This window comes from Molothrus aeneus, unplaced genomic scaffold (assembly GCF_037042795.1).
Source record: "Molothrus aeneus isolate 106 unplaced genomic scaffold, BPBGC_Maene_1.0 scaffold_58, whole genome shotgun sequence".
NCBI lineage: Eukaryota > Metazoa > Chordata > Aves > Passeriformes > Icteridae > Molothrus > Molothrus aeneus.
Window position 1 is genome coordinate 393,523 of NW_027099210.1, and position 26,436 is coordinate 419,958.

The following is a 26,436-nucleotide window of genomic DNA, read 5'->3' on the forward strand; positions in this document are numbered from 1 at the left end:
TCGCCACGATAGCTTTGGCCTGTTCGCGCGTCAGATTGAACTGGCGAACAAGGCCAGGCGCGTTTTGGTGGAACAGCTGGTGGCTTAGTTTGGCCTGACCGAAGCGATCAGGGAGCGGGGCTACCTGAACAGGAGCGGCAAGGGCATCAGCGCGCCTGTTGCCCTCCGCAATGAACCCCGGCAAGTCGGTGTGCGACCTTACGTGCATTACGTAGAAGGGCTGCTCTCGGTGGGAGACTAAATTTACAATTTTGGAGAGTAGCTCGAAGAGACGAACATTCGAGACGTCCTGGAGGATTGCTCCCTCCGCTCTGGACACTACACCGGCTACATATGCCGAATCAGTTACCAAATTGAAGGGCTCAGAGAACCTCTCAAAAGCCCGGACGACTGCATCTAACTCAGCCACTTGTGGCGATCCTTCCACCACAGAGATGTCTGCCTCCCACCGCTGAGTTTGAGGGTCCCGCCAAGTCATCACTGACTTGTGGGATGCTCCAGATGCGTCAGTAAAAACGGTCAGGGCATCGAGGGGTCTCTTGCTCTGTACTGACTTAATGGTGAAAATAAATTCTTGATTAAACAATTTGTGGGCCGGCCGATCTATCGTAATTTGGCCCGTGTAGCTGTCCAGAGCTAGTTGTAAAAGTTCATTCGTCTGAAGGACGTTCTCAAACATTGTTAATTTGAGGTGGCCCGTGCCGAATTTAATGGGAAGATGAATGCACGTCAAGTCCTCACCTGCCAGCTCCCTGATCCGTGATCTCGCTTTCCGGATCAGGTCAGCCACCAGCTCCAGTGGCGATGTCATTCTTTTGGACCTATGGTGGCTCAGGAATACCCACTCTATGATCAAGAGAGGGTCCTTCGCCCCGCGGTCCTTGCTCTTCCCGATGACTCCGTCCCACTGGAAGAGCATGCCGTGAAGGTGTGGCAGTTTCCCCAGAACAATAAAACGGAATGGCAGACCCGGTTGGTACCGGTGGGCCTGCCTGGCCGAGATTAAACTCTGAATTTTCTCCAGAGCGGTTTTGGCCTCCGGGGTGAGGGTCCTAGGAGAACTCAGCTCCTCTCCCCCCTTCAACAAATTGAAGAGAGGGGTTAGGTCTTCGGTGGGAATACCTAACCAAGGTCTCACCCAATTTAAAGAACCACACAGTTGGTGGGCATCTGCTAGGCTTCGAATATTGCTTTTTATTGCCAATTTTTGCGGAACAATGGTCCGCTTGGTAATTTCAAGGCCAAGGTACCGCCAGGGCGGCATCCTTTGAATCTTTTCTTGCGCCAGCTCAAACCCTGCAGCAACCAACGCAGCGGTTGTCAGGTCAAGCGCATGAGCCAACAGGTCGTCGTCTGGCGCACAAATCAAAATGTCATCCATATAATGATGGATGACGGCTGACTCCACAGCTGCACGAACAGGGGTCAGCAGGGAAGCGACGTACCATTGGCAGATCACCGGGCTGCACTTCAAGCCTTGTGGCAATACGGTCCAATGGTAGCGCTTGCCTGGGGCTTCACGGTTAATAGATGGAACCGTGAAGGCGAAGCGCGGCGCATCATCAGGGTGTAGAGGAATTTGGAAAAAACAATCTTTTATGTCAACAACTGCCAAATTCCAATCTTTAGGGAGCATCGCAGGGGACGGCATCCCTGGTTGGAGGGGTCCCATATCTTTAATGACTGCGTTAATTCGACGGAGGTCATGCAGGAGTCGCCATTTGTCTTTGTTGGGCTTTTTGATGACAAAGATGGGAGAGTTCCAAGGCGACATGGACTCTACTAAATGCCCTTTCTGTAGTTGTTCCTGCACGAGCTCGTTGAGCGCCGCTAATTTTTGTTTGTTTAGCGGCCACTGCGCCACCTGTACTGGTTCATCTGAAAGCCAATCCAGCTTCCAGGTGGGGCGCTCAGCAGTGGTCGCTGCCCGAAAAACCTGGGGAGTCACTGGTAAGTCAATTCGGGCTCCCCACTGGGCCAAGAGATCCCTCCCCCACAGGGGTTCCGTATAATCTAATACAAACGGACGAACAGAAGCCAATTGTCCGTCGGGCCCCGTAATTTGTACGATGCCTTTCGATTGCTTCGCCAATTGAAGCCCTCCTACACCTCTGATGTGGCCAGGGACGCTTTGCAATTCCCAACGCGACGGCCAATCCCGAGAGGGAATAACCGTGACGTCTGCCCCTGTGTCCAGCAAGCCGCGTAGAGCGACTTGCTCTCCCCCCTTTTTTAGTTTACAAATAAGTTTGGGCTTTTCATGCCCAAGAGTTTGAGCCCAGGCTACTGTAGGTATGTCTGTAGCCTGGGTTGCTGACCGAAGTTCCGGAGGTGGTAAAGCGGAAACAGCATATGGTGGTGACACGATAAAGAATTGGGCTATTATTTGCCCCTTCGGTAGGAAAAGCGGGGGGTGGACACAGTGCAGCATGAGTGAGATTTGTTCCGAGCCAGCGGGAAGCAGGCTCGGGACAATACTCACTTCTGGTGGGGTCGCCTTTGTGTCGCCTAAGACGAGGAGACTGTGGCTTTGACGTTCCCAGTTTGTTAGGCCCTCCGGGAGGACAGCAACGTGGTGAAAACCGGCGGAACGGAGATGTAATGGTTCCGCAAGCTGCAACCTACGGGAGGAAACACAGGATGAAAGAGCATAGTTATTGATGGGTGTTGTTTGTGTCAGTCCGGCATGAAAGTCAAGTCCAGTTGGAGGCATTATTTCACTGTTCTCCTTCTTCTCCCGCCAGGACGGATGGTGTGAACAGGCCTCCGCATTTGTGTCCTGGCGCAGGGGGCCGCTGCGCTGTTTAATTAGTTTTTTTGAACAGTTTGCCCGTGGGTCCCCTGCACGGACTTTTTAAACTCATAAAACTGCTGTTTGAGGGGGCATGCGGGCATCCAGTGCCCCAGCTTCCCACATAGATGACACGGTGTGGCTGGAGGCTTGGGCACCGGGGTCGACATTGGTGGCAGCGGTTGCGCGGTAGTGGGACAGACGTCGGTGGTGAATGGGGGCTCCTCGACGGCGGCGGCGGCGGGACGGAAAGGTGTCCTCAGGCGGGCGGCTGCGGCAGGTGGTGGTCCGGTACCTGATGGAACTAATACTTTTTTCCCACACACCAAAAGCATGTCCCGCAGGGTGGGAGCTGGCTCCAGAGGGAGGCTGTTGATTGCATCTTTGCAAGCCGAGTTGGCATTGAGGAATGCCATCTCTTTTAACAGCTCGGCCTGCAAGTGCTCTCCCTCAACTTGATAGTTGATAGACTTTCGGAGCCGCTCCACAAACTCGAGGAATGGTTCCTCGGCACCCTGCAGGACCTTGGCATATGGGACCTGGGGTGTGGCCGCTCGCAACCCCAAGAAAGCCTTTTCAGCCGCCCGGGCAGTTTGCTGCAGGACCTCCACAGGTATGGCTCTGGCTTGAGTTGCTCCGTCACTCCAGTTCCCCATCCCAAGCATATGGTCAATGGAAATGACCTCTCCGTCTACACTCATCCCGGAGTTCGGGGAATCCCATAGGGACGGGAGCACCTTCAAGGCTTCCTTTCTCCACGCTGCCTCCCAGAGCACTTGCTCGGTGGAATTGAGGAGGCAGCGGAAGACTCGGCGGAGGTCGGCAGGTGTAATGACCGACTCCGCCAGGACGGCCTGAAGGAGTCCCCGAAAATATTCGGAGTCCCTCCCGAACTCTTTCTGTGCTTTGCACAGCTCTTTCATGGATGAGTGAGAGAAGGGGACCCATTGAGCCAGGGTTGTCCCATCTCCCGCGGGATGAAAAACGACCGGGGCTGCTGATGGGACTGCAGACAGCTCCGGTCCCCGGCTCGGGACCCCCCCCCCGCTAGCCCCCAGAGCGTGGGAACCGGAAGGGAGGGCGTGGGAACCGGGAGCGGGGGAGGGAGGGTCCCGGCGTGGGAACTGGAGGGAGGGTTCTGCAGCAAAGTGCCTCCCCTTATGGGAGGGGCCCCATGACGTCGTTGCGGAGGCGGGGGGTGGTGGGAGAGGAGGGGAAGGGGGAGGAGTTGCAGGGGGTGAAGGCGGGGGAGGAAGGGGAGGAGAAGGGGGCGGGGGAAGGGGAGGGGACGTGGGAGGAACCCGCGAGAGGGGAAGGGAAGGGATTTGGGGGGGGGCTCGGGAAGGAGTGGGGGAACTCTGGGAAGGAGAAGGGGGTTTTTTAGGATTGAACACGCGGTCCCCTCCATTTTGGGATGATTTGACGCCATCTTGGCGAGAGGACCGCGGAGAACTGAAACGAACTTTGGGTTTAACAACTGGGGTCGAGGGGGTGTGGAAAGAGGGAGCAGGAACAGTCTCCTCCGGAGGTTGGCCAGACCTTCGGAGGCTCGGGGACCGGGTCGCCCGCGAGGAACTTAGGGACGGGTGTTTCCCTGGCGCGGGGCTGTCGCGGGCTGCTCCCCGCAGGGACTCGGTTCGGGAGGGCGGGCGCGAGGAACGAAGGGCAGGTGCATGGGGACGGGGAGAACTGGGGTATAACTGGGGGTCCGCTGGCTGAGTCCGGGAAGAGGGTTTAACAGCGAGGGCAGAAATCAAAAGGGATATTAAACAGAAATGGCTCTGAAAAGATTTGCTGCCAGCTTGGATCTCTCTCTGAAGGCGGGATTGAACCCGCCTCAGAAATCTGGGATCCAGGACTGATTCAGCATTTAAATCAGGGTAGGTACGGGTCAGCCAGCGGACTAAACTTTTAACTTCCCTTTTATTAAACTTATAATTCCCACCCCCCAGGGTACCCACAACTTGGTAAAAAACCCCTTTCTGAGTGGCCGACAGTTTAGCACCCATATTTGCAGATGGAATACGCAGGGGTCAGCCACTCGCTCTACCGCTAGCAACAGGAAAATCAAAAGGAATCTAAAATAAAACTAAACGGGGTCCCCACTGACCCTGACCTCCCCCTCCCACTGGCCGAGGAGAGGACCGGGATGCCTATGCCAGGTTTTCCGTGAGGTCAGGTGGTGGGCTGTACAACACAGCCAAGAGACTCACCCGTCAGGGGGACGAACCAAGGCTGCTGCTAGCGGGAGCTGCCTGCGCCGAAGGCGGCCTCTTTAGGGTGCGCTGAGAGGGTGTCGCCTTCTTCTCTCCGGAGCACCGCACCTCCCGAAACGAGGGCGTGCTACACGGAGAGCGGTGAGTCGCCCAAAGGATTAGAGCAATCCAACCCGCGCGTCGCGGGACTCCTGTTCCGAGATGCAGTCCTCCGAACGGTGTTCAGGATCCGCAGACTGCCTCAGATGCAGGGGTCTTCACGCCACGCGTTGGGCGCCAAACTGCTGCGGTGCTGGGGTGGAGAGTTTGCCCGGCTCACGTCCAGCCCCGATCAGCAACGGTGGGGCGCTTGAGGAGCCCGAAGCTCCTATCGCGCCTATGGGTCCGCAAGCGAGAGCGGAGGAGGGCGGCAACGCAGGGAGGCGCAGGCGAAGAAAGAGGGACTCAGCCTTCGGGAGGGGTAGGCAGGTTTATTGGAGGAAGGTCGGTCGGGGAGAAAAAGCAGGGTGGAGGGAGAAGGACTGAGCACCGAACTGAGGGCAAGTAACAGATTATAAGGGAAGGGGGAGGGCCCGGGAGGGGCAACATGACAACCAATGAGGGTATGAAAGAACTGATACATAGGTTGATGAACGCATGAAACCAACAAATCAGCAAAAAACTGGGGAGGGGTCCCTGCCCCTGCCCAATCACTCGACACCCTGGGGAGAAGGTTCTAGAAGGAAAGGCAGGGCTGCCGAGTGATGGACAAAGGCCAGGGGTGGGGACAACAAGACACATTTGATGGATAGAGGAGGGGAAACTTGACAGACAAATAACGCTACGAACTTGGGGATTTCCAGGGAAAAAGGGGAAACTGTTCAGGATGAGCCAAACTAAGTTAAAACGACGTAACATCACGCACTACCACATCCAGGGTTTCATTTCTCACACCAAGAGGTAGAAGAAATGTCAGCAAAGGAACAAAGAAGATGAAGGGATTTTTCACCAAACTGCTGTGTTGTGGGACTGTTTGCATGGAGAGGGAGTAGTGGGCTGTGCCATGTGTGCCTGGTGTCCCTTTCTGTCCTTGTTGCTGGGCTTACCTCCCTTGCACTCCACTGAGCAATGGAGATCTTCCCCAAATATGCCTCAGGAAAATTAATCAAGATGTTCCCCATTTTCGCACTTGCAGCTATCATCACTTCTTGTAGTCTTAAAGCCATGTTTTTAGCTTGTTTTCAGTAAGAAGGCCAATATCCTTTGCCACTAGGGAATGATTTGCTCTCCAGAAAACATCCTCAGTACGTGATCACAAGTGCTGCTCAACAGTACAAGGTTGGTGATGTGTAAAGGCAAAGGGCTGAGAAGTCCAAAAATAGAAATAGCCTTAGTTGTTACTCTGAGGTAACTTTTAAATACTGCTTTTTCATATAATGATTTCTCTTTAAATTTGCATTAAAGCTTTAAATAGAGAGAAGTTTATTTTGCTTTTATCCATTTTGTGAAATTAAGAGGAGACAATTTCTAGATTGAAGCCTGAAAGAAAAAGATTGTAAAGATTGACCAAATGTTGCTTCTTACAAGATGTAGCCAATGATTTTCATAGCTCACACTTTCACCAAGACGAAAATAATTCCTTAGCAGTGCAAGTGTGGCATAAGCACTTGCCTAGCACCCTGTGTAACCAGCAGTGGCTTATCTGTGTGCACAGGATTATTCCTGAGGTTAATTTTGTTTTGCAAAGTACCTCACTGTGTCAACAATTTGAATCCCAAGATGACACAGGCTAAAATTCTCTATTTACAGGATTGTAATTCCAACAGGTTAAAAAAAGAAAGGCTCTATTGAGAACAAAACAAGTAATTGCCATGCCTCCAAATTCTGCCAGTCATGACGCTACTGAGTTTTTTGGCTTGGTCTGGTTTCAGTCACTCCTACATTGGAATAATTGTTTTTCCCTCTGTTCTTATGAATGCCTCAGCAGGTAATCTGCAGCTACAGCGTGTGTAATTATACATTACTAGTGAATCAGTTTTGTGGTTTTGCTATTTCTGGGGAGAGAACATTTTATTAGCTGCTCCCACAGGAAAGAAAAGTATTACAGCAGCAGCTAACATGGGCCATCACTATACCCTACAAGGAAGGATGAGGAGGCACTTGGAGATTTCTCACAAGTGTTTTTTCACCAACCGTGCATGTGTAGTTGCACATTACCAACTGGGAAGTAATATAGATATATTTATGTTTTATGAGAGGAAAGTGTTATTTAGAGTGGTATGGGAAATAGTAAAACAGTTTAACTCAATATACACTTACACATCAATGGACTCAGGTGAGATGCAAGTTAATTAGTGCATTATTAGCCTCATGTTTAATGCTCTCCTGCACTTTCAAGTCATAGTGTAATTGCCATTGTACCTTCTTATATTCCAAGTCTTCACGGCCTAAGCTGGGAAGATTCCATATTTGTGGCTTTCCTCTAGTATTTAATTTCATTGAGATATTTTAATATTGCAAGACTGATTTAGTAATCTAACAAAGATTAGAGGAAGACCAGTGAGGGAGAGCAAGGGGTTGTTGTGGTAGTACAGAAGTGAGTAGATGACTGAGATGGGTTCACCAGGATGGATGCAGCATGTTCAGGTCACAGGTGTGAAGGCCAGACACCTTTATGTGTGTGACAGCACCTTATATTGTAAGGCAAGGCAGTGAGACGAAAGACCAGCCTGGCTGAACAGGGAATTCTTCAGGAGCTCTTGCCTCAGTCTCTAATAGTACTGATAGAATTTGGGCTACTGTGCTGTGGAAAGGGACCTGGGGGTCCTGCCAACAGCAAACTGAATGTGGGTCAGCAGTGCCCTGCAGCCAGGAGGGCCAGGCCTGTCCTGAGGCACAGCCAGGAGAGCCAGGCCTGTCCTGAGGCACAGCCAGGAGAGCCAGGCCTGTCCTGAGGGCATCAGGCACAGTCAGGAGGGCCAGGCCTGTCCTGAGGCACAGCCAGGAGGGCCAGGCCTGTCCTGAGGACATCAGGCACAGCCAGGAGAGCCAGGCCTGTCCTGAGGGCATCAGGCACAGGCAGGAGGGCCAGGCCTGTCCTGAGGCACAGGCAGGAGAGCCAGGCCTGTCCTGAGGACATCAGGCACAGGCAGGAGGGCCAGGCCTGTCCTGAGGCACAGCCAGGAGGGCCAGGCCTGTCCTGAGGCACAGCCAGGAGAGCCAGGCCTGTCCTGGGGACATCAGGCACAGCCAGGAGGGCCAGGCCTGTCCTGGGGATATCAGGCACAGCCAGGAGGGCCAGGCCTGTCCTGAGGCACAGGCACAGCCAGGAGGGCCAGGCCTGTCCTGGGGATATCAGGCACAGCCAGGAGGGCCAGGCCTGTCCTGAGGCACAGCCAGAAGGGCCAGGCCTGTCCTGAGGGCATCAGGCACAGCCAGGAGGGCCAGGCCTGTCCTGAGGGCATCAGGCACAGCCAGGAGGGCCAGGCCTGTCCTGAGGCACAGCCAGGAGAGCCAGGCCTGTCCTGGGGATATCAGGCACAGCCAGGAGGGCCAGGCCTGTCCTGAGGACATGAGGCACAGCCAGGAGGGCCAGGCCTGTCCTGAAGGCATCAGGCACAGCCAGGAGGGCCAGGCCTGTCCTGAGGGCATCAGGTGTGAGGGTTTCCAGGATGAGGTGAGACATTAATCTGACTCTATATATTTTAGAAGGTTGATTTATTATATTATGATGTTATGTTATGTGATATGAGAATGATATATTAAAACTATACTAAAGAAAGAGAAAGACATCAGAAGGCTAGCAAAGAATGAATAATAAAAAACCATGACTGACTAGAGTCTTGACACAGCTGGCTGTGATTGGTCATTAATTAAAAACAATTCACATGGCACCAATCAAAGATGCACTTGTTGATAAGCAACCTCCAGACCACATTCCAAGCAATCAGATAATTATTGTTTGCATTTCTTTTCTGAGGCTTCTCAGCTTCTCAGGAGAAAATCCTGGTGAAGGGATGTTTCATAAAATATAACCGTGACAACAGAGGTGGCTGGGCACTGGAACAGGCTCCCCAGGGAAGTGGCCACCACACCGAGTCTGACAGAGTTGAGGAAGTGTTTGGGCAATGCTCTCAGACACGTGGTGTGACTCTTGTGGTGTCCTGTGCAGGGCCAGTGATTGAACTTTGATGATCCTTGTGGGTCCCTCCCACCCCAGCATGTTGTATTCTATGATCAGGCTTTAGGCACAGTGCAAGATTAACAAGACTGATCAGGCTAAGTGTAGCTGTGGTAAGGAGAGAAAGGTAAAGCCATAAAAGATGGCCAGCACAGTACATTGCTCCATGAATACTAAACCAGTGGCAATCCTGTTTTTCAGTCTCCTTTTGTGCTTTTTAAGACAAAAAGTGATTTCTTTTACTTCCTGTTGATAACATCAACTTGGCAACGCAGTGATTGATGTGTGGGTTATTATCTGTGCCTGGCAATGAGATGGACACACTTGGCAGAGAACTGGATGGGGCCATAAGTGACCCTTGCCATGTGTTACCTCCAAGTAACACAGGTGGAGAGTGGTTCCTGCAGTTCAAAGCAGCAGCACACCATGCATAGTTTAACAGTACACTCTAACAGTTTCACAGCTCATGAAGATACATGCAAAATTAATCCCTGCAGAACAAAACAATTTAAAAAGTACATAATGAAGCAATTAGCTAAAAGAGGAAGAAAAGTAATGACAATTTAATTTGTGAAGAATCTTTACATGTATTAGGTTTTCAATAAGAGTGTTCTATGAAGGCACAATTAATGTAAAATGAGGCCTGTGAGGCAATTAATGATGACTTCAAAAGTTAGATTTAAGGGATAATTTACATATTAAAACTGAAGAGTAGCTCTAGTTATGTTCAAGTCTTTTATTTTTCTTTAAAAAAGCCTTTTAGATTGTGAGGGGGTGTTTTTGTCGGTTACTTAGAGTTTCACATTAATCTATCAGCTTGGTTATGAAAAAGGCTGTTCTTCCATACAAATAAATAAGTTTACCGGTCATGAAAGTATGACCGGATTGTGTGATGATCAGACATATTTAGTAAAGGTTATCTGAATTCAGTGGAGATATTACCTAAATAAATATTAACATATTCCATCCAGTGGGTATAGTTTCTAGCTCTGCAGAGGCAGATACCCAACAAATGTGCACAACAATCCAAAAACTTCCAGGGTGTGATAGAAAAGCCACTGATAGCAACTAGAAATATGAACCTTGATTTCAGTGATCTTTGTGTCTGACACTCTGTCCTTTCTGCAGTCACCTGTCCAGATACCAAAATAAAAATGCAGATTCAAAATGATTATGGTATTAAATGCAAATAGCTTATTCATACTTGTCTGTAGAACATCAGGCTCATTACTTTTATCAGTAAACAATTAATGGTAATGACAAAGGATGACAAGATTTGCAAGTAGTTTTTACAATAAATTGTTCCCAAAAATATATTTCAAAGATACTGGTAACTAATTAGTTTGTATCCACAGTAGTAATTAATTTACACTGACTGTTTTTTTAACTTTGGGGCATCTTTAATGAGTACTTCTAATTTTGTAGTTTGCAACCTTCACAGAAGCTAGAAATTACTTCAGCTTTTTGAGAAATCACTTAATTATGAAGAGGTTTTTGTTTGCAGTCCAAATGAGGTGATGGTATCAAACAAGGTCACATCAGCTCTTGGAGGAGCTGCACGCTCTGTGTAAATTTAATGAATGCAGTGCATGCTAATCAACTGCTCCGTGACTTGTAGGTTTTTGGTTTTGTTATTAGATTAAGGTTCTAGAACATAAAAAGAACACTCAGTGATTAAAGAGATAAAAAGAAACTTCTAATGAAGAAGTGTTATATCATTTTATAATGAAGTATATATTAAATATTTGAGAAAGGGATCAACTTCTGAGTTGCAATTGTTTGGATTAAATATGCAAATTCAAATACATTTAAATGAAATTGGAGAGGATTTACTAAATAATGTAGTGCAAGATGTTTTCCAGATGTGAATGGAATTTGCTTAAAACACCTTGTTAGCAGATGGATGTGGGTATTTGTAAGGAAGTGTGAGTGACACGTGGCTCTGCAGTGCTGTGGGATGCCTGGTGGGAGCGAGTGAGGGCTGACAGGGGTTTCAGGACTTCACGAGTTGCTCTGAGCAGCCACTCGGTGTGCTCCTGCCCCTGTAGCTGCCTCCCCTGTGCCAGCCATCCCCCTGCACTGCCCCGTGCTCAGCTCCTGTCCCCCTCCAGCACAGGTGTGCCACCACCTGTGTCCTCTCCGTGGTTCTAAGTTGCTCTCCTGACTCTCCCAGTGTGGAGCCCCTGTTTTCTGTTGCTCTGAGGTGCTGCTCGAACCTTGGTAAACAGAAATACTCCCAGATTTAGGGCCACAGCTATAACGATGTGCCAATAAACATTCAGTACTTACCAGAATTAGGAGAACTATGGCAGTAAATACTGAGAGCATATATAAAACCCATGATTGACAGCTTTATTCAATTTAAAAAGCAGAGCTTAAGTTAATAGGATTTTTGTCTGCTTGTTTAAAATAAAACCAATGCAGAATACCAAAGTAGGCAAAACCAGAATTAAGTATTCCACTGCAATATGAGTTCATGAATTTAAATTCAAAAGAAAAGATCTGGCATTTAGTACCTGTCTATTTTCTATCAAAATGTTAACATATTTGTGATTTTAAGCATGTATTTCTAGCACCACAGTGTATTATTGAAGGTTTCTGAGCACCTTGGTTTTACTACTATCAAATATTGTTGCTTGGAGTTCAGGTCCTAATTAGTGCATGGACATGAAGAAGAGCAAGTAGGTCAAATAATCAGTATGCTGGTGCCTTAATTCAGTAGATTCAAATCTAAACACTGAAGTGAAATAGTGAATCTCACTTTATTACCATTAAAATCCAAGTTAAGGTGTGGCTACACTTGGTGTACCAGAGCTGTCTGTCAGCTCTTCACGAAGGCAAGATTCCAAGTTAATTGATCCTCAGCATGGGTACAGTATCATCATAATGGTTCTAAAGTTGAACCATCAGGCTGAAAACCTGCCTCCAAAAGCAGCATGAATCTTCTGAGGGTTGACCTGTGGCTTGGGAATAACTTTCTGTAATTCTCAGCCCATGTTCTCATGTATTTCCTTCCTCAGCAGTGTTTTAGGGCAGCACAGGACAGAGAGATGCTGTTGCTACAGGACAGCACAGCCTCTCTCCTCTGCCACTTCCTACATGAATAATAAATGGGAAAACACTTGATTTTCATCTTAGTGATGTATATGTTTGTGTTGTTCAGAATGACCTTGGATTCTGTTGGGCATTTTCTAATCAGGGTTGGAAAGCTCTTTCTTTCTGATGTATTTATGGAGCAAGAAGTGCCAGAATAGGAATTAGGAACAATACAAACAGCCAAATAAAGGCAATGGGAGCTAAGTCTGGATTTACTGGAATCCATCAGACTGCTCCTTGGCTGGAGTTACAGTCAAGTATGAATCTGCTTTGAGACTTTGGACCTAGTATGTTAATATATTAATCCTGACAATAAATGACTTCATGGATTCATTTGGAAAAAAATATGGTTCAAAGATGGAATAAAGCAGTGGTGAATCAGGCTTCTTATCCCTCAGTTACTATGCCAAAGGCAAAGTAGCAAATAAATACTGCTGGTGGTGAGCATTAAGTTTGCTCATTATAAATGCAGAGACGTGTCCCAGTCTCCAGCGTGATTTCATCTGGGAACGTTGCCACAAGGATTACAAATGGCTTTCAGCCTGAAAATTGGTATGTATTGCTCTAAGCTTACAGTGGGGAGTTGGCAATTTATCCTTCAGATAATCATCTTGTGTTAAGTTGAACATCTAAGTGTAATTTTTTGCAACATGATAAACCAGCTCCCATGAATAATTTACTGCAACTGGCAACCCACTTCAGCTCTGAAGTCTTTATGAAGTCTGGTGGCTTTTCAAAGTTTAATAACAAACTTGGATCCAAGACTCCCATCACACTCAAAGTCAGTGGAATTTCAGTGTTAATTGCAACGGGAATCACAATTTGACCTTTCAGGGCAAACTTCTCAAGGACAGAAGTTCTGCATGACAGCATTGAAAAGGCCAAAGCTGTGCATTTGTGTCCAAGTAAGCAGAGCTCATTTACCCTTCCCTGTACTCTACAGCATCATGGGGGGTTGTGCAGATTTTATCTTGGGTAAGTGTTTGAAATATTTTCACTGGGCAAAAAAATGTTGGCTGGATTACCTTGGGTGTAATTTCTGCCATGGCAGGCTTAGGTGTGTTCTGCACTGTGCCACTGCAACGCAGCTACACGAAATGTGAGTGTTGCACCAAGATTATCCTTCCAGCCCTCAGGAAGCCTGCCAAGGTGATTGAGTTGGTGATTTTCAGAAAGAGCAGCAGCACCTTTCACTTTGGCAGGCCCTGACTGAGTGGCTGATCTGTACAGTGAGGTCTGGCCCAGCCTTCTGGTCTGGCTCTGTCTGACCAGGCTGGGCCAGAGCTGAAGTACAGGAGGACGTTCTGTGGATGGTGCTTAGCATCATCCCCCTGTGTGAAACAGAGGCAACCAAACCTTGTCACAGATCTTTAATATCAGCAAGGAAGTACTCTACATGCATGTGTAGTTCCATTTACATTGTCTCAGCTCTAAACCTTTCTACATCCCTAACTGTTATTTGCTGATTTTGGGCCTCCTTGCTCAGCTCTGCTCTGTGCTGTGCTCCTTCCCTGCCCCCTGGCACCTGTGGGTGCACTCTGCAGGGCTTTTCAGGGAGCAGCAGCTGAGCAGAGGATGAGCTCTTTGGCAGTGAGAGGGCTGTGCAAGTGATAGTTCAAGATTACAGCTGAAAGCAGAATTTGTCTCGGAGGAGATGGGTGGGAAAGAAGGATCAAAAGACCCTTTGTTCTGAATTTAACTACTGAGATTTAGAGGAGACTGTGACTCCAAGCATGAACTCTCAATTTTCCCTCTTCCCTGCTGATTTGCTACATGAGATTGCATCAGGAGAGAGGGGAGTCCTGGCATTCCCCAAAAATGAGCAAGGGTGTGTCTTGGTGCAATGACAAATAAAGAGTGAAGCTGCTTCTCCTTACTTCTGGAGTTGGTCTGAGTAGCAGTACTGAATACAGCTCTTGGCAATATTGTAAGCTTTCTTGATAGTGCAGCAAACTCTTAGAAAATGTTAAGCTTAGAATATTAAATAGAAAAAAATAACATTTAGCAAAAGTTCATCTGAAATGCATGTCTGAAGAACATTTAAAACACCCAATTTTCTCTAATAGTTCCTAGTCATTATGATGATTTCCTGAGAATCCTGTGCAGTTCTCAACTACCACTCATTCATGTTCTCATGAATCCTTTCAATATCCTTTAGCTATCTTTTTTCAGGACAAATAAATGTTTTTCTTAAGAAAAAAAGATAAATTGTTTAACGAAAACAAGTATGCCTTGACTAAACCACACATTGTCACCTCATATGAGGATTTGGGGAACCATTTAATTAGTTTTAATTATGTGATACCAATCTCACTTTGCTTGTCCTAATGTGAATAGACAGATTATTGGGTAGAGCAAACGGAAGTTAAGTGATGGCTTTGGATAGGACACTTCTAGTAAAATAAATTCAAGAAAGCTGCAGACTGATTGTTCCTTCGGTTGGATAAAAGGGTATTTGCAAGCCAAGTTTCTCAGCAGATATTAAAAATACTGGCAACAGTTTACAAGAAACCCCCACGTTTTACAGTCTGGGGGAAGATTATCTATGAAGAGTTTAGTTATGAGGCTGGTCTTTGAGAACACAAGAGAGACTGGAGCAGAAGCCTTGTGGCAGACACCTCTGTCCTGCTTTGAGGCAGCCAGTGTGCTTCTCTTCACACCCAGGGAGGAAACCTCTGTTATTTATTTGTTTGCTTGCTGCAAACCTTTAGGTTGATAACCCAGGGTTTTGTTTTGAAGAATTCCTTTCCCATCCCTTCAGTCTGCTGCGAGCCCCAGGCCTGCAGGGAGCGTTTCCTGAGGTCCCTGAATGCAGCTGGACCTGCAGGGAAGGGAGGCAGCCTCCAGTCATCCTGTGTGCGGGGCACTCACCCACCTGCTGGGACAGTGCTGGGAGGAGAGGGGCAGTGCCAAAGGCTCAGGGCACACATTGACACTTTGTGGGTCACAAATCCTACCCAAGGTTTCACAGAGTTTCTCACTGACAGCAATGCTGAGTCCTTGCACCTTCACTTGTTGAGAAGGTGAGTGCCTTTTGTCAAACCTAAGTGATTTCCTGAACAGAAGTGCTCCCTGCCAGGTGCCCAGGAGACACAGTTGTACGTCAATGCTGCTGTAGTGAGAAAACAAGATGGTAAAATGCTGTGGGCTAGAACAGACTAATGAAATGTAAGGAGGCTTATTTTGTTACAGACAAAGAGAGTTGTTACCTGGTGCTTTGGTACCAATATTCAAGCAGGATTCTTCCTGTGGAAATTCAGTAGCTCCTCCGGGAGTATGTGTTTGATGGTGATGTGAAAATCTGTGCTTGTTTTGCTAAGGAACTTGGAATGAATGCTTTAAATCAGCATACAGCAAGTGTCTTGACTGCAGTGGATCAAAATAAATTTTTGTCTAAGGCTTAGTCCCTTGAACAAACACTGCTGTGACATTTGCTGTTGTAGCTCAAATGAAAACTCCAAGTTCCAAGTAAAAATTTCACAGTTAACGCAACAATTCAGAAGCTCATATTTAGTGTTCAGTCATTTGGACTTCTAGGGCAGTTCTGGAGTGGTTGTTCAACAAATCACTGCCCTGAATTACTGCAGAATTTCTGTCCTGTTGTGTTGGTTGATGGCGATGTTTGCAGTATTGTAGAACAAATGTGCCAGTGAAATGCATTTCACCTGTATCTTTTCAAGTGTTTTAAACGAGAGTGTCTCAATTGTCCATTTTGTGCTGAAGTGCACTGCAAAACAGCTTGTGTGCTTGTTGATGCTTCTTAAAAGCATCCTCCTAAGGAAGGAGGATGTATGTAACAGCTTGTTTAAATGACAAGTGCAAGCTGTGTGTTTATACAGCTGCAGGATCTTAAAGCATGAGCATGGTTTTAATCTGTAAGGCCAAACTTTACCTGAAGGTCAAGTTAAAATATGTTAAAAAAAAAGGCAGAGTGTGCATGGCTGACATGTACATTTTGAGAGGGTAATTCAGTTCATGTAACTCAGGTCATCTCCTATGGCCTGCTCCAGACAACTAATTTGTGTACCATCCTTAAACAAAAAAACCTCAAACAAAACAAAACAAACCCCAAAAAACCAAACAAAACCCCAAAACAAAACAAGCCTTCAAAAAGTATTTTGGAAAATGTAAATAAGCAAATAGAAACAGGAAGGTCTTGTATGAAAGCAATTAAAGTATTCTGAATATATGAAACTGTTTAAAGGGATGCTTTACCATGGTTTCATGTTTAGTAGCTTTAGGTTTCAGACTGGAACAGTAATCAGTGATAGTGAACTCTCTTTTACCAAATGGATCTCCTCCCTTCATCCCAACAGGGTTATTACTGTGTTCTCTCTGTGCAGGCGCTGTTCAAGTCTCAGAGTGGGGGACAGGAACCAGGGGCTGTTGGTAGGTTTTAAGAAAAGTTTTCTGGCTAAGTGCAACATAAACCAATGCCTTCCTATTGGCTAACATGCTGCTCAAATTGAATTTTTAGAAGTTGTGTGGTTTTAATTTGATTGCTCCAGTAGAAAAGGACAGCAGTCAAGCTGCGAGGTTGTGCAACGTGTTAAATTCTGAAGTGAAATAAGAAATGGATTTATTGTATAAGAGACTAAAATGTTTGTAATGATACATAGAACAGTTAAATATTGTCCACGTTACTGGATAAGCAAAGCAACATCTTGGAAGAGCCTTGCTGGACAGGCTGCCCCCCTCCCACGTTCTGTTTTAGTTTGAGCTTGTGCCACTTACCAAGCTGAAAGGTGCCTTTCCAACACTGGGTGAGAATTCAGGATTTCTCACCTCTGTTTCCACCTGGCCCACAATGAAAAACGCAGTTATATTAGCAGGTAGGCTCTCTCAATTAGCAGCCTGCTAATTAACTCTGTGTTTGATTGTTCTGCTTCTGTACAGTGTTGCCAACAAGCAATTGAGCAGTTCCTCCAGCCAGAGCCATGGTTCTGCTCCTGCCCAGAAGGAGGCTCGGGCTGAGCCATGGCTGCATTGACACCAGAAGCAGCTGGCAGAGCTGTAGTGTGAACTGGGTTGGTTCTGTCCCTCCAGAAGGTGAAATGATTACCTGCAGCCTTTGCTGCCAAAGGCTGAGGTGTGTGAGCTGATAAAAACAGCTCAGCCACGAGGGTTTGCAGGCACACTGCCTTCTCTGTGCAGACCTCAGGCCACAGAATGCACTTCTCAGAGTTACAGCCAAGCCTGCTCATCGGTTTCCAGCCACTGATACGTGTAAATAAGAAAAAAATGCAACCCCCCTTTATGTTCTTACATCATGTTTTCTGTAGTGACAACATGCTGAAATGGAATATCCCTTCATGTTAGTTAAAAATTTAAATAACCAACAATTTCCCTTTATGTTTTCTAGTCGTAATTTCAGGTAAGAGGTAAACGAGCTGTGACAAAAAGTTCATCTGTAGGGTGTCCTAACAATCCCTTTGTAAGATCATCTTGATCTTTTAGCCTTGCTTGGTCACTACCTCAGTTTCTCCAAAAAAAATGTCTAAATAGATCATATACATGTCTAAAATAGTTGCTCTGGGCCTGTCTAGAAAGTGCATTCTTCATGTTTAACAGTTTTCTAAGGCATCAGTTTTGTTTGCTGGAATGTTAATAACCTGACTTGTGGATGCAGAGTGATCTTGTTATAGTTCTTAGAGTTTACTTCAGTCATAACCATCCATTCTGGAAATGTGCTCTGCCAGTTCCTTTATTACCCTGCTCTCCTCCTGTAGGGCATAACTAAACTATTGAGCTTTTCTCTGTTCAACCTCTTAAAACTTCCACTCACCTCACTTCAGCCAGCTCAAGCTTGTTACTGTTTCTGTGGGGTGAAAACAATGAAACTTCATTAAGGGGGCAAAACCTTGGCTTAGTCTAAACCATTAATGGTAACGTAATTAACTTTAGTGCAGCTCTGGCAGGTTACATCTGCCCTGGCAGTGCTACAGGAGGGTAAACTGGGGACACAGTCTTGCCCAGAACACCACCATTTGTTGTGGTTGTATTCAATCCCTGAATTGACTACTTACAGCATTCCATTTTTTTTTAAATTTTATTTATTACATGAAGCTCCAAAATCTTTCATCAGACCTGGCTTGTTCTGCTTTTCTGCTTTCTCTCTTATTTTACCAGAGTGTTCACAAAGGAGAACACTCACACATAAAACAGTTCACAACACCAACAATGAACAAATACCAGGAAAATCTGGGCACCAAAAAGATTCCCAAATACACCCAGCAGAATTTCCAGTTTCCCTTTTGTTACAGACGAATAGAATAGCTACAGTAAATGGCAGGGGCATTAATTTGGTGCTTCTGTCCACTCTTGTCTGTTGTGACTCTGCCACCACTGAGTTACCACAGACTTAAAACCTGGAGCACGATGTTTCCCTTTAATCTTTCTCATGGTCCTTCCAAGAAAAAGGTCTGATTGTAGCAAAATAAATTCTATTTGTGATTAGCAATCAGGCAATCCTGGTATAATCCTGTGTTACCTTCCTGGGCTTACACGTAACCTGCCAATCTGAAAGGGGACATATCCCCTCCATCCTTCCCCTTCTTTCCTTTCTTCCAGAGAAACCTTCCACATATCTCTGTAGTCAAACAGAGTAGAAAGAATTTGTATAACATAATAAACTCATGTCTTTGGTCCCAGGTGTAATCCCTGAGGCCTTTGAGGGCCCTTCTCTGCTAGAAATACAGAGCAGCCAGTGTCTGTCCCTCTTCTTTGTCTCTTGTATCTGTGTGTATTGACTTAGGAAATGTAAAATGAGAACAAATGCCTTGCAATGTGGCCATTCTGTTCTCTCTCATGCCTGTATCTGTCACCAGTTGCTAACAACTTTTTCTTTCTATATAGCATCTGCTTCAAGTGTGGATTTTAGCATTTGTTTGCAGAAAACCTTAATTTATCTTTCTATCTGTCCTATAAAAGACTGAGATGCTCTGAACTCCTGTGCTGCTGTTCTCTTTTTTTAGCTCTCCAGTGAGGTGTTATCCACAGATGAAACAGTCTAATCAGAGCTGATGGCCATATTCAAGCCAATCCCAGGGTGTCTATCTTCCTCTTTGAAGACCCTCAGAAACAGAAGGAAAAACAGAAGGAAAAAGTCACATGATGAGACAATAATCAGTTGTATTTGCATATTTCCTCTTCAATACTTAACCAATATTTAAGCAATTAATTGTTAATTTAGACCAACTTTTAAAATGTTGTGTTGCTTCCTGCATGAAAGGAGATCCTTTCAAAGCCACCATGGGGTCAGCCTATTCAGCATATTTCTCTTTGCCATTAGCTTTTGGGTGAAAGTGCTGCTTCTGTGTAGAGGCCACAAATCCTGTTTGTGCTTCCTGTTGCAGAATGTTCATTACACAAGCAGTCAGCAGCTCCACGTGGGTGTTCTGAGCCCCACCATCGGCGACGATGACAACAGATGCCTGGTGGATGTCAACAGCAGGCCCAGGCTCATTGAATGCAATTATGCCAAAGCCAAGAGAATGAAGCTTTACTGGCAATTTACTCAGGTAATTTTTGCCCAGCAGCCATTTCAGAAAGTTTTAAAGCTCTGTTTCTGTGTTGAAGTGTGAGTAATCTGTTTATTAGCAGAACAGAACCAGATTTATCCTCGCTTGCTTTGCACAGAGCCAGGAAGCTCTGTGCAGGTTTAGTTTTGATCCCAATGTCAGCTACCTCAGTAGGGTACAAAACTTGTATTATATTTTCTGAGTTCACCATGAATAACTCCTAAGGCACAGCACTGTTATGGGGAGTGGGAAAAAAAGGTTATTTCAGTGGAGTCAAATGCAAAATAACCTATTTCGGAAAGAGGAACAGAAATCTGTATGGTTTTCTTTTAGAAGTAGCTGTCACAAATGGTGGTAGTGGATCATTGGTGCTAACAGCCTCATAATGAGCTAGTTCTGCAGTTTCTTTTGTAAAAAGGCTCAGGCTTTTACACATGAGTGTGAGAGAGGCAGAAAGAGGCTCGAGGAAAGGCTGAGAGGTGCTTTCACAGGGATGAGAATGCTGATAGGACACTAAGGCCGGGCCTGGTGTCTGCATTCCTAACTGATTTAGAAACATGAGGGAGAATAAACAAGCCCCAGAAGTTCTGGGGCTGGAAAAGGTGCTCCAACACTTAGGGAGATCACTCTGGTTTAGCTAAGAGGAAACAGCAGGGTGACTCAAGGCATCTCAGTGCTTCCACAGTGGAACACTTCCAACCACTGGAACCTGTTTTGGCTTCAGGCTAACCTATACCCTGAGGACAAAACAGGTTCCAATGGTTGGAAGCCAAAGACAGTCAAATTCTGTTTTTCAAAGAAAGATGAGTTTTTCCTAAGGTAAGTTTAACACAGTGGAACTTTGCCATGTCAGGTGCTGGCATGCTGGTGACTCAATGAAATGAAATGACATTACTAAGTCATTACATGTCTAGTGTGAGTTTGCTGGTATCATAGTTGCTCCTCTGCAGTTTTGAGTCAACAAATCTAGTTGGGTACTCCAGCCCACAGGCTGAGGCTCACCATTAAAAGCAATTTTTTTCCTACGTTTAATTTTTCTGTAACATCCATGTGGATTTGCAAATATCTTTTCTGTCAACTCAATAATTTCTTTAATAGCCATTATCCATATCCTTTAGGACATTTGTAATACAGTTAGTATCAATCTTGGTGCAGAAAGCATCTGGACATTAATCATTAAAGCATAGTATTAGCTTATTTTGTATTTATACTTGAAAGTTGTCTAGGTCTGTAGGAGGTAACTCTCAAGCAATAGATCTTAAATCCCTAAGTTGGCCACTCAAGGGCAAAGTTTCAATTATATTTTGTCACAAATTTTAACACTAGTCTTTTCATGAGGGGAGCCTCACTGTATCCATCTCTGATTTTTTTATACCAATTCTAAAAAGTATAATTAAAATTGAAGAGTATTTCAGTAACATTTTAGCATGGTTCACCTCTCCAGTGATTGCACTGTATACCCCAAGGTTTTGGTGACAATTAATGGTTTCTACGCCAGGATACTACTGCTATTTCATAATACTGATTATGTTAGATCTTACTGTGGGGGCAGGGGACAGCAGCAGAAGGCCTTGATAATTTAGCTGTTAAAATCTTTAAAAATGGGATTCAGCAGTATCAGGACTGTTGCAATTCCCTGTTCCAGCTACAATCTCTCAAGGAAGGTGCAGCACTGGTAAACTCAACTCTGTGGCCTCCCTCTTCCTTCTGCAAAGGAACATCTCCCTGAGAGAAGTGAAAGCTAGTTAGTTGTTTGTTCATGATAAATTAAGAGACAAATGAAAGAATTAAAAGTTTTCTGTTCAGAAAGGATTTTGCTAAGCCCAATGCAATTAAAATGTCATTATTGCTCAATGGGGTACCTTCTGTAAGTTAGAAGAAAGTTAATGAATGTAATCAGGGCTTGCCAAGATCACTGATGAACTCCATTTGCAGTGCACCCATTTAGCCTGGTGAACAGATGTATTTGTGTGGCCATCTTGGAAGTTCTCTCTAAAAAGACTTTTCATTACATCTTTAAAGCTCTGGTTCTCCTTTTCCATATGTGCAGTGAGCAGGACTACTGTGAGTATCATACTGATGCTTATATTGCCTTGAAATTTGTGAACCATTAATTAAAATGTAGATGCTGGTTGTAGCCTTTTGTAGCACTTTGTTTTAGCTGGAGCTGTGCTTTGACTTCTCTGGGCTCTTGGGCCATTCCATGGGAATGTCTGATGGTGTAGGTATGTAAAAATACAGCAGGGCAAGTGGGGAACTGTGTGAGAAGGGGAACAGGAAACAGACTGAGCACCCAAAGTAGGATAAACCAGCTGAACTAGATTTCCCTGACCAGCACAAAAAACTACATTTTTCCTGACAGACATTTATGGTAAATTAGTTTGAATGAGGAAGCACTACAGTCTGAGAGGCCCCACAACAATCTGTGATGGGACATGTACAGCAGTCTGGTTGATAGAAAACTGCACAGCTTTTAAAAAAAAATATCCTTCAGGTAACACTTTGATCCTCCTTTGTACTATGTTATGATGAGTGAATTCCATATGGCAAAAGTAGAAGATGGGTTACCCTCAGTTAGGGGACTCCTTGCTTCTGTAGATCTATTACAGAACTATTTAATTAATTATTAAGTCACATCTTTTAGATCAGAAATATGTGTATACACACCTACATATATATATGTTGTGCATATATATCAAATTTTTTTTTTTTTTTTTTTTATCTTTTACTTTGGTTTTAAAATTTTAAATTCCCTGGCTATCTTCAGTTGCAGGCAGTTGGAGTCAGGCAGCCAGGTGTCCACTGCTACTTTGTGGACAAAACTGTGGTTTGATGGGCAAGCACTTGGAGGGAATCACTGCCTCTGGTGTCTTTGTCCTGTACAGAAACGTGCATTGAGCATTCAAAGCTTGTAGTGTGTGTTTGTATAATCAGGATCTCTCTGAGCACATTTCCATGCTCCACAGTTTTGTACAGCTGCCAAATGCAATGAGACCCAATAAAATGCAGGCTTTGGTGGCATTCTTGCTTGCAAAGCATCTTCAAGTGTTTACAACAGTAATTATGTCAAATTATGTAAATTAGCCCAGAAAAGAGTCCCATCAACTGGGTGGTGTTCAAGAATTTGATTGTTCAGGCTGTTTGTCAAGTCTTCTCTTAGAGAAATGTTTGTTTTGGAAATACTTTTATGCTGGAATGTTTTCTAGGTGTTTGATAGCTCACCTAGTTCAGTCTGTCTCATCACTTTTTCATTTAATCAGAACCAAGCCAGAGCTTCCAGCAAAAAGCCCAGTAAGTGATCAGAAATTACATAAGGCAGAGGAGATAGAGGCAAGAATTATTTGGTAGAAAAAGGTCAGAATTTTAGTAAAATAAGATTTGAAACATGGTCTCAAGGAAGCTGCTTTGTCATCATGAAGCATGAGGAAAGCAAAACCTCAGGCTGTCAGCAGGTTTTGGCCAGGAGCAGGTGCAGCCACTGCTGGCAGCAGCAGCAGCTCCCATGGAACCAAGGGCTGGGACAAAGCACCAGCTCAGCAGCATTTCTCACTGTGCCCAGTGCCCAGTGCTCAGTGTCGCTGTCCCCAGTGCCCAGTGCTCAGTGTCACTGTCCCCAGTGCTCAGTGTCACTGTCCCCAGAGCTCAGTGAAGCTGTATCCATTGTACAGTGTCTCTGTACCCATTGCTCAGTGTCACTGTCCCCAGTGCTCAGTGTCACTGTCCCCAGTGCCCAGTGCTCAGTGTCACTGTCCCCAGTGCCCAGAGCTCAGTGTCACTGTGCCCAGTGCCCAGTGCTCAGTGTCACTGTGCCCAGTGCCCAGTGCTCAGTGTCGCTGTCCCCAGTGCTCAGTGTCACTGTCCCCAGAGCTCAGTGTCACTGTCCCCAGTGCTCAGTGTCACTGTGCCCAGTGCCCAGTGCTCAGTGTCACTGTCCCCAGAGCTCAGTGTCGCTGTCCCCAGTGCCCAGTGCTCAGTGTCACTGTCCCCATTGTGCAGTGTCACTGTCCCCAGTGCTCAGTGTCACTGTCCCCAGTGCTCAGTGTCACTGTGCCCAGTGCTCAGTGTCTCTGTCCCCAGAGCTCAGTGTCACTGTCCCCAGAGCTCAGTGTCACTGTCCCCAGAGCTCAGTGAAGCTGCTGGGACTGCTGCAGTGATGGTGCTACAGGGTCTGGTCGGTGGCAGAGAAGGGGCTGTGGGAAATGAAGGCCAGAGCACCTGGGCAGGTGAGGCCTCAGGACATCTGTTGGTAGAAACTGCTTGTGGCCATCATATCAGTCCTCTGATAGGATTAGGTTTGTTGATGTTCTGGAGAAGCAGTACATTCTCAGTGCTGCAGCCAGGTTTTTCAGAGAACAAATCCCAAATTTGCAGGATTTTAAGAAGTCTCTCAGTCTCCAATCTGATTTTCCAGCTTTGTTGCTGATGCAGAGTCAGTTGCCTGCCCTACAAGTGAAATTTGTCTCTATGTACCTCACCTGGGTGGCAGTAGATTAGTTGGAAAGTTCATTTACCTCGTTAGGGCTCCTCCAGAGGCATAGCAAAGGCAAAAGGGGAAGTTTTTCTTTAATTACTCTTTATCATGAGCTGTCCTGTTTCTGTTCAGTTGGACAGGGATGTGACCATTCCATTCTAACCAGACAAGCCACGCTCTCAATTTCTGCTGTTGTGAGAAATGCAACAGGGGAGAGCTCTGTGTAAAAAGAGGCAAAAGAAAGGACACCAGGCTGAGCTACAAACTTGGGGTCAATCCTATACAGCTGTTTCATACTTAGTTAATTTCAGTAATTCCACTTCCAGTGTGGTTGCCATAGAAAGGTAGGAAGAATCTGCATCTCTAGGGATGGGCACTCACCACATCCCTCCTGGGAGGGAGAAGATGTGCAGGGCCTGCTCTCAGCACCCTCCTGTTCCCATATCTTCTGATAACATTGCTTGTGCATGGTGTGGAGGACTGTGATTCTAGTCACTGCTGAAGGTTTCCACAGGATGTCTTCCCATTCATAAATGCCTGGAGGGAATGGTTTATGCTATGGCCAGAAATTGTAAATGAAATTTGTTGCTGATGGCTGTAGTTACAAAATGTATTTCCTAAATGTCATAGTAGGAACTGCTTGGGAAGGAAAAGGGAAGACAGACAAGCATATTAATTACTGAGTTGTTACAGGTATTCCTCAGATAAATATGATGATTTAGATCTTACTTAAATAGGTGTTAGATAAGGAGGTCTGTTTAGCTGTATAAAGAAACAATAGACCTTAAAATGACTGAATTTACGTCTCGTTCCTCCTAAAGGCTTTTGCCTTTAAATTTCTCTTACCCACCTTTATCTAATGAAAATAAAGGTAGTGCAGTGCTAGGTTACCCAGTGCCACAGCCCAGAGAAGCAGAGGAATGCAGCTGCACAGCCAGATGAATCTGGTGGGCTGGGGAGCAAGCAGAGGATCTCTGTACCAATTTCAGATGCCCCCTTGCTGAGCACACAGCATGCAGAAGCAGAGCCCAACACCATTACAGAGCAGCCAAATTGTGATGTCCACTCCTGTTTGCATCCCATCCATTAGCCAAGGACACCAGCATACAAGAGGGATTCATCTCAGCAGAGCTCTGTGTGTCTAAGGGAACAGTGGCCCCCATCCCCTTCATCAGATTCTTCCACTATGAGAGCCACAGGCTGGCAAAGCAGCATCATTGATTTACAAGGAATCTGTATTAATGTGGTATTTCTAATACTCTCAGTATGTCTCTGTAGCTTAAGCCATGCTGTACTGCTACAGAGCTGTGTGATTAGGCAGTGCTGTTTGCCTGGCAGCTCAGAACAGAAAGGGATGGTGATCCTGTTAAAAGAAATTCAGACTTGGATCCTGCAGGAGAAATATAAAGAAAAACAGAACCTAATTATTCCATTCAATGAGCCAACAGACCAGGTTAAGCCCTGTATTTTAGTGAGGCAATCTGATTTTTAAGTAACCAGTGTTGCCAAGTGTGGAGTTTTGAACCTCAGACATAAAAGAGCACTTCCACAAACCCCATGGCTCAGTGTTGGTGTAGAGGTCCCGTGCATCAGCAGCATTTCTAAATTTAGGTCTTCTTTGCTGATTTTTTTTCTCAAATACTACCCCAGCTTGCCTGTACTTCATATTTGAACTAACTGGATAACAGCAGAAGGAATGATGGCTGGAGGATGAGGAAGCTGAACCATTGTTCTGCTTAGACATGACAAAACTGTAGTTCATATTTCAATTTGCATTTTTCTCTCATAAATTGGTCCCTAAATGTGTAACTTAATATTCTTGTCATATTTCAATATGACAATATGAATTTTAAAAAAGGTGCATTAAAATATTTCTTTTTTATTCATCATGGACTAACTAAAAACCTATAAACATTTTTAGTACCATTTATGCAGAATGGAATGGAGAAGTACAAAAATTTAAATGCATACAGGCTTTCTCCATTTTGACTGCAACTTGACCAGTACTTGACTGCAAATGTAAATGCTAAAAACATGCAAAAATATGGAATAGAAATATTACTATACAATATTGTGTTTTAAAAACTGATGTTAGATTTGCTTGGCAGTTACCAACTGATGCTTACCAACTGATGCTAAATTTACTTGTTAATTATTGCCATAGCTAGTGGTAACCCAAATTT

The 26,436-nt window shown here is 45.5% G+C and overlaps 1 protein-coding gene across 1 annotated transcript in view; it reads left to right on the forward strand.

Annotated features, from left to right (window-relative positions):
- LOC136571053 (polypeptide N-acetylgalactosaminyltransferase 18-like) overlaps positions 1-26,436 on the forward strand; it is a 50,946-nt gene that overhangs the window by 14,055 nt on the left and 10,455 nt on the right. The window contains exon 5 of the mRNA XM_066571443.1: positions 19,618-19,782. Coding sequence (XP_066427540.1) covers positions 19,618-19,782 — 165 coding nt within the window. The remainder of the gene's footprint in view (positions 1-19,617; positions 19,783-26,436) is intronic.